General features: G+C 38.8%; 1 protein-coding gene across 1 annotated transcript; it reads left to right on the top strand.

The window, feature by feature from the left end:
- Positions 1–3145: 3145 nt before the first annotated feature.
- Positions 3146–8032, top strand: tafazzin (tafazzin, phospholipid-lysophospholipid transacylase; the record flags this gene model as incomplete). The annotated part of the gene is given in 4 exon segments (XM_037684053.1): positions 3146–3230; positions 5990–6184; positions 7786–7914; positions 7987–8032. Coding segments are annotated over 3 exon segments (284 nt in total), but the record flags the coding sequence as incomplete, so codon positions are not given.
- Positions 8033–9273: the final 1241 nt, after the last annotated feature.

Here is a 9273-nt window from a genome sequence, read left to right on the forward strand (position 1 = left end):
GAGTGAAACAGTTAAACACAAGAGTGAAACAGTTAAACACAAGAGTGGGACAGAAAACACTGAAATTCATGCGAGTACAAACCGGAAACAAACCGGCACGTCTTGTTTAAATTTTTTATATACTTTATTGAACTAAAAATTTTACAAAACATGTACAAAAATTGACACCAACAAACATAACACATGCATATACAATTTTCTTCTTGAAAAACAAAAGAAGAAAAAAATTCTCTGTCCACCATCAAAAAGACTGGAAAAAAAAAGAAAAAAAAAACACCTCGAAAAAAACCCCACATCAAAACTTTTTTTATTTGGTTGCACCCATCCCGGTCTTTTATTTGCAATGCTCTTTTTGAATTGTGTCTTTTTGTATGCAAATTGCACATTTTCTTTTGCATATATATGCACATTCTTTGTTCAATAGTTTGAGTTTTGTTCATTTTAGCATGAAATAGGAAATAACACAAAAAACTACAAAATCCAATTTAATCCTATTTCCCATCACCTATACCTGTACTCAAAGTGTACACGTGCAGGTCTAGAGGCCCTCATAGGGGGACTACCAAATGATGAAAAATATTACCTCGATCAATGTAGGTTCTAGAATTTTGCAAAAAATAACATGATTTTCAATTGTTTTAAATTATGTGGGCTTTTAAATCCAAAAGTGGTACAAATCTCACAATAATAAATATTGTCTGTGCAATCAAATAATCAAAAAAAATGCTAATATCCACATTTACCCCCAGAATTGTTGGGGGGGAGGGGGTATGCACATAATGCACATTGTGTGACATGCAAAAAGTGTATGAAGTTGATGTTCTGCAAAAGACAGAAAGCTAACAATGAACTGCTCTTTTCAGTCTAATCCAGTCCAACACAATTTCTGTAATGTCAACATGAAAAAGTTTTCAGCAACTTTAAGGTGGTGAAGTTAGTTTTTTATTGGACGTTGGACATTCAAGCAAATTAAAACTAACTTCACCGTGGTCAAAACTTTACACACTGATTTGGTTTAGCCTTTTATTAGAAAAGCCTTTTCTAATAAAAGACAAGGGATGTAGCTGAAGCTTTACAAATATTCGGACTCATTAGATGTCCCAAACAATTTAAGTTTCTTGCTTTTTTTGAGCAGCTGAAAACAAAAATAACTGATCCTCAGAAGTCTACGAATGTTTCTGTACAGTAGTGATGGTAGTATGAAACAAAAGCTTCAAAACATGCTTCAAACCCTGAAGTAAAATTACATCGGAGCAATGTTTCGGAGCCTGTTTTGGTGCGGAAGAAGTCACATGACATGTGACGTCCGAAACACAAACTGTTGTGTTGTCTGAATGAATCGCTCGACTTGTTCATGGTCCCACCAGCTGATTTCCTGGCACCGCTTCGTTTCGATTCTGACAGGTGACAGGTTGAGACAGTTTTGAATTGAGAGCGTTCAACACTATAAAACAGCTCTAAAATGTTTGCAATGTGTTGGAGAGTAGGTGTGTTTTTGCTATAGTTGTAATTGAGTAATTATGGAGCCAGCCAGGAAAAGAGGTTGTTTTAACATGTGGGAACACTTCGTTCTGCTCATGATGAGGTAGTTTTGGTATTTAAATAGGTCAGAAAAGTTATAGTAATGTTCAGCAGTGAAGATATTATCTAATCCATTTAATCCATGTATTTAATATAAATACAGTAAAATTATGTATGTGATTTGAATAATCATATATCAGTATGGGCTCAAATTAAATTTTTATTTACATTAGTGTATTTCTACAGGTGCAGTGTTTGTTGTGTTCAACTGAACTGAAGCATCATGGTAATACCTCCTCTATGATTATTAGGCACTACATGGAGATGCTGGAAATGTCATTTCATTGTTATTTTTAAGAATGATAAAGACTCTGCCACAACACAATACCATGGCAACATTTTTATTAAATCGCTTCAATGCACATTTATCAATCTTTATTTGAAAACATGTAAACATAAAGTAGTTTTTTTAACACTAGTCACTGAAGTTCTTCGGTGTGTGCCACCAAAAGCATAAGGCCTAATTGGAGCAGCATTGCAAAATGCCACAAGAGGTCACTGTAACTGAAGCTTCAACAAATTAACCTATTTTTGAAACATTTGGCCCAACTGGTTCAGTGCTTCACAAAAGCTTAATTTGCTCATCACTACTGTTCAGTGCCCTGAGATTACTTATGTTGTGACTATAAGTGAATTAAAGTGACAATATGCCACAGTCGTAACCGTGGCAACACGTTCAAAAAACATTCAAAAAGCAAATTCAAATATGCATACATGAAAAATCCCTCCTCTGATCTTAAAGGATATTTTAGCACGGGTTGTTTTAACGCAAATAAATTAGGTGTGTAAAACAATGTATATTTTACCTGTTTAAATGCGTTGGATTCCACCGGCGTTTCCAGAACAATAATGTTTAGCCCGCGTAACCTGTGACCCGGAAGTGTTAGCTGTACGTTCGCAGTTCGCACATGCGTACTCGTAACTTCGCTTCTCCGTCCGCTCTCCCAACAGCGCCCTCAAGTAAAAATGTCTACAGTGCATGCAATCACGAAAGACCCAATAGGCTTTTAAGAAACGGACGACGTATTATATTTTTTTTCTTGCAGTAATTTGATTGGTGAAAATAATGTAATGTATTTAATTTGTTTTTTGTTTTGTTTTTAAAAGGGCTGTATCGATACACACTATTACCAGATGATGGCAGTATTGCACCGTCGCCTTTCAACATAAAGATCGCGATAAGACTGAGAGTAGATCATACTTATCTAAATGATTCATTGTATATAATGTGGGATGGGAATAACATAAACTGTGAGGAATGTGGGGAAACAGAAAGTGTGGAAGATATACTGATGAAGTGTGTTAAATATATAGAGAAAACAGAGAAATTGAAAGAAAAAGTTAGAGAGGCAGAGAGCTTAAAAGGGATCTTAGGAACAGAAGTGGACAAGGAGGATTTAAGTCTTATTAGAAAAACGTCCTTTATATGTTTACAGTATATAACATAAAAATTAAAAACAATTTAGAAAGTGGAGGATGTGAGGTTACACATCATGCTCACCAGGTGGCGGCATGCACCTGAAAGTTGTTTGCAATCCGCCTTTATTGGAAGACGACGACGAAGAAGAAGAAGAAGAAATAGAAGGAGGAGGAATAAAAGAAGAGGAAGAAGATTTAAATGATCATTTTCAACATTGTTATTACACAATGTAAGTATTTTAACACAAAAAACAACACTTGCATGCGTTTCTAAAATCCAAATAATGCTTTCGATAATCGGACGAAGTCGAGTCAGTGTGGGTCAGAGTTCAACAAACAGAAAATGATTCGGATGTATTTAAAGTGTGGGGCTGAATGATACACAGATGATCTATCCACTAGTAGAAACATGTTAGTGTGTACTCTTGATGTCAAACCTTGGAGAATCTGTTATAAAAGTGATTTACTGTAGTGTGTTTTCCTGCCGGTACAAAGTGAATGAACATGTCTTGAACCTTGCTCGCGTTTCAAATCTGCAGTGCGCGGTTACACTAAACTTTACGGCTGAGGTCTTAGTAGTTTTTAGATAAATGAAGTTCGTACAGATAACATTTTCACGACTTTTTTGTAACTCTTTTCCACACCACTCATTCCCAGTATGTTATCAAATTTCAGGCAAATGAGTTGTAAGGTTTTGAAATAAATACAAGATAAAAATGCGAACACGTCATTCAACCTTTATTTATACAAGTTAGTCTCATTGAGCCACGAGGACTCATTTACAAGAGAGACCTGTTTTAAACAAGAACATAGATGTTTTTTCCATGAACTAAGCAGATGTTTGAAATCCCTTAGAGAGGTCAAGGTCGAGAGCTTCAGATCTTTTTGTAATAAGATATTCCAGGAGCAGAGTAGGAGAAGGCCCTTTTACCCGGTTCAGTTTGCACTGAGGGAACACTGCAGGTAATAATGTCCTGAGAGCGCACGCTGTAGCTGCACTCACGCAGAGACATGTAGGAGGAGATGTATGAAGGCAGCAGACCAAGAAGTGATTCAAAGATGAAAATTAATTCACCCTTTATTTAGACAGGTTAATCCCATTGAGCCTCGGGGATTCATTTACAAGAGAGACCTGATTTTAACAACGAGTGATGACAACAGTGACAACAATAGACTGTCACAAAAGAAGCATACAAAATTTATTTTTTATTTAATTTTATTTTTTTAACAAATCAAAACAAAGTAGCAACCAAAAGGACAGTCAAAAGGAAAAGTAGCAAAAAGAAAAAAAAAAAAAAAAAACAGCTAGATTATAAGGCGGTGTAGAAAACTAAAAACAGGAACATGTCTGCATTGGTCCCTGCCAGGAGTCCAACAGATTCTTAAAGCCACTTAGAGAGGTCAAGGTCGAGAGCTTCAGATCATTTTGTAAGATATTCCAGGAAACAGGAGCAGAGTAGGAGAAGGCCCTTTTGCCAAGTTCAGTCCTCACTGAAGGAACACTGCAGGTAATAATGTCCTGAGAGCGCACGATGTCGCTGCACTCATGCAGAGACATGAAGGAGGAGATGTATGAAGGCAGCAGACCAAGAAGTGATTTAAAGATGAAAATATACCAGTGAGAGAGTCTGCGTGAAGTTAATGATGTCCAGTTAACCAGTGAATACAGGGCGCAGTGGTGGGGACGATAATCACAGCCAGTTATGAATCTTAGTGCACCATGATAGACAGCATCCAACATCTGCAGGGTTCTTGTAGGAGCGTTCATGTAAATAATGTCACCATAATCGATGGAGGGAAGGAAGGTCACAGATACAAGGTGTTTCCTAGTGTTCAGAGTTAGACAGGATCTGTTTCTAAAAAAGAAACCCAGTTTAACTTTCAATTTACTTAATTCATTCAACCTTTATTTAGACAGGTAAATCCCATTGAGCCTCGAGGACTCATTTCAAGCGAGTCCTTATTTCAACAAAGAATGATGACAACAGTGGACAACAATAGACAGTTATAAAAAGGCATACAGATTATTTTTTTTTAACAAAGAGGATGGCTAAAAAAAGAAAAGTAACATAAAACAGCTAGATTCTAAGGTGAATATAGAAAACTAAAAACAAGAACATGTCTGCATTGGTCCCTGCATTGGTCCCTGCATTGGTCTGCATTGGTAATAGGGACACCATTCAAAGATAAAATAGAAGGAAGAACTGCTGGGACCAATGTCCTGTTTGAAAATACCCCACCTATGGTTTTTTCAGCATTTAGCACAAGTTTGAGACCGAACAAATCTGACTGGATGATGTCAAAAGCAGACTATAAAAGTTGGAAAACCTTAGCAACTGTTTTAGCTCGACAATAAATCAGAATCAGAATAAACTTTATCATTGCACCAAGATACAACGAGAACATGTACGTACAGTCGTCCGAAAGATGGGCAGCGTGCACGAAGCTGCTGCTATAAAAAGCACGGCCTTCTTATTCAGAACAATATTTTACTTAGATGAGAAAATGGAAGAAAACATGAGGAGAGACGGTATTAAAAAAAGATCTCTCACGCCGTTTCCTAGACCGGGCACGATTTGAAGCATCAAAAAAACAACTGTGTTGTCAGCGTAGAAATGTAAGGTTGCATCAGGGGTGATCTGACCTGCGACTTTCCTTCCCTCCAGTGACTACAATGATATTATTTACATGAATGCTCCTGCAAGCACCCTGCAGATGTTGGATGCTGTCTATCATGGTGTGCTAAGATAGATTGTGAAGAGGGTGGGTCTTAAAACTGAACTTTGTGGTACACCGTTGTTAACAGATAGATAACTGGAAGAAGTACTGTTATGTTGAACACATTGCCTCCTATCTGAGAGATAATTAGAGTACCAGCCAATAGTAATATATAGGAAGTATTGCCTTTGGATGTAGTTTATCTTATTTAAACCCACACAGGTGGTTTGCTTGAAACTTGTAACAGTTTTTTTGTGTTGTTTTTTTACAGGGTTACTGAATGAGTGGGGTGTGACTGGTGGTCCTCTGGCATTGTGTTCATTTCACTCATGGATGGAGCCCCTTTAGAAAGCTAAGATGCCCCTGGAGGTCAAATGGCCATTTCCACAATGCCCTGCTCTGGCATGGAGGATCTCCAGCTCCTTGGTCATGGGCATGGTGGGCTCATATTCCTACTTCTGGACCAGTAAGTTGACATTTCAAAGAAAACTTTCACACAATGTCAGTGCACCAAGCTACAAAAACAAAAAAGCTTTCACATTTTAGATTAAAAAGGAACCATTGCTTTGTTGATATTTTTGTTGCCTGACATAGAGCAAAGAGGGGAATTGGAAATTTTCTTCATTTGTCCTTGAATGTTGTGAGATAACTTTGAAAAATAAGCAACATACCAACTTTCATTTTGGTGTGTGGCTACATATAGGTGTAAGAAAGGTTCCTTTTGAAAATTGGGGTGCTGTGTCAAAATCCAAGATGGCACCCCCAGCTATATATGTAAACCAGACATCCCTATCAGTTGAGGCAACTATGCTTTCTTGTTTTTATATTACTTAAAATGATAGTTTCTCAAATGATTGGAGTGGTTGATGATTAATCTATAGTGGTCAACAGTGGTTAATTTGAGCCGGATCCTGCTGGAACAAGAGCCGGGAACTCTCTCATTTTGACCCGTTCTGTTCCGGCAACTCTTTGTTCGGATCCGGCAGCTCCGCCCCTAAAAGTCCAAAGTCATCGCACATTTTTATTTTGGTTATTTATTAAAAATGCAACAAGAGGAGACATTGCCCTTAGTCCGGTGGACCCAGTCTGTGGAGTGAATGTTCCAGCCGCAGCACATGCGGCGAACCAGCTACACGCTCCTTCGAGGAGCAGGAGAGGAGCCTCTAGGTGGTGGGGGGGGGGGGGGGGGGGGGTGAGGACGGAGGGACAGATTGTCTTACGCACACGAGGTTCTGCGCAGAGTCCTTCTCTCCTCCTCCTCTCCAAATATTATCCTTACTCAGTCAATTTGAGTCTGACTTAGTCAGTTTACAAATTAAGCCCTGGTGGTCAGGGCCACCATTGGCCATCCCCTGGCTCCACCATTGCACCTGGGTGGTGGATAAAATGACTCCCTCCACTCACCAGGATCAGTTACTCTGAGCTGCCTCTGTTCTTCTCCACAGTGTAACTCCTCCTCACTTGAATATCTTGCACCAACATCATTAAGGTTTATTTGCATTCCCTGTTCAATTCCAGTCCAGAAAAAAAACGCTCATCTGGAAACCTACAGAACTGAAACACCATCACCCTCATCCCCTCCTCCCACACCGCGCCCCCACCTCTTGGGACTTTTTTAAATTTAACTTTGTATGTACCATTAATGTTCGTAATGTCATCATCATTATACAGACATGCACAACCTGCGCATGTGACCATGTTCGAGATAGAGACAGACAGAGACGTGCACCGCCTCAGGAGCGCGCAGCTTGCAGATTTATTTATTTTTTAATTAAGGCTAAAAGACAAATATACATACTCCAGATTATAGCAGCAATGTGCATCTGTTTAACATTCATTTAAATTTCCCCCAAACTCAGAATTCTCTTTGTGAGAGTCAGTTTCAGCTGTTTGTAGTTTGTCATAAATATCTGCTAAATTCCATTCTACGTGAAAAACGCTCATCTGGAAATCTACAAACATGTACTATTCAAATCCTTCAGAGACGGAGGACATCAGGGTACTGCTTGTGTAAATGTGTGTTGTCATTTTTCAGCCCCCTCTGTTTTTCTCCATATCTCTGTTCAGAGTACATGAATTACCTGACGGTCCACAACCATGAAGTCTTGTTGGATCTGGTTGACCACAGGTCCTCCGACACGCCCCTCATCACTTTGTCCAATCACCAATCCTGCATGGACGACCCACACATCTGGGGTAAGAACCCAACTCAGTAATCCTGGTTATTTACTCTGCAGTAAGAAGACTGAAAGCTTTTGTGTGTGTTAGGTGTGCTGAAGCTCAGACAGTTGTGGAACTACAACAAGATGCGATGGTGAGTTGTATTCAGTCACATGTTTTCTGCTCTGAGCCGTGCAGCTGCATGGATTAAAGTTATCAATCACCGCAATAGATTTCCATCATCTGTAAAAATTAGGAGGGGAAAAATGTGTGTTCTGTTATGGTCTTGTTAAAGCCATCCAGTCTAACAAGGATACTGGTGTAACTTTCAACGAATAAAGAACCAGAGCCACAGTTTGGCCCAATCAGAGCAGGGCGGGTCCTGCTGTCTGGTTCACGGTGAGTCCGAGTGTGAGCAGCAGAGAGAGACTGCAGGTGAAAGCTCACCTGCAGCAAGTCAAGTAGGACACCCCGCTACCCTAACAGAACCACCCGCCCCTTCATGAAGGTGATGACATGTAATAAATTATTAAATGTCTACGTGTTAAATGTGTTCACACGTGACCAATTCACTGCAGCAGGCGGAGATACCAGAACTGAAACACCATCACCCCCACCCCCAACTCCCACACTGTGCCCCCACCTCCCGGGACTTTTTTAAATCTAACTTTGTATTTACCGTTAATGTTCGGAGTGTCATCATCGTTGTACAGACATGCACAACCTGCGCACGTGACCGGGTTCAAGATAAAGGCAGACAGACACGTGCACAGCTGCAGGAGCACGCAGCCTGCAGATTTCCTCTCACAGTGAGAGAAGCTGTTTCTGCTGCTTTTGTTTTTTTTTTTGTTTTTTGTTTTTGTTTTTTTTATTAAGGCTAAAAGAAAAATATTTATATACTCCAGATTATAGCAGTGATGTGCGTCTGTTTAACGTTCATTTAAATTTCCTCTAAACTCAGAATTGTCTTTGTGAGAGTCAGTTTCAGCTGTTTGTAGTTTATCATAATATCTGCTAAATTCAATTCTACGTGATATTATAGAATTATTATGTTTTGTCTGTTTGGATGAGCTAAACTTGACTTATATTTAGAAACATACTGAGTTCTTACTATACTGTGAAAAATGATCAAGTATGAAAAATAAATAAAATTCAATGAGCTGAAATCCTGTAAATATGATCCTATTACTGGTAAATTAAATACCGTAAACATTTTAAGGGAGAAATCTGTCAGTCTGGCAAAATAAAATATATATATTTGAAGTTAATTCATACTTTGCAAATGACCTTCTGTGCTACACCAAAGTCCATGCTCAGTAATACAGGTCTAAGATCCAACAATGTTAACTTAACATTGTAGGGCTTCTGTGCTACAATTATATATATATATATATA

The sequence above is a fragment of the Nematolebias whitei genome, chromosome 11 (assembly GCF_014905685.2).
Source record: "Nematolebias whitei isolate Nwh7 chromosome 11, NemWhi1, whole genome shotgun sequence".
Taxonomy (NCBI): Eukaryota; Metazoa; Chordata; class Actinopteri; order Cyprinodontiformes; family Rivulidae; genus Nematolebias; species Nematolebias whitei.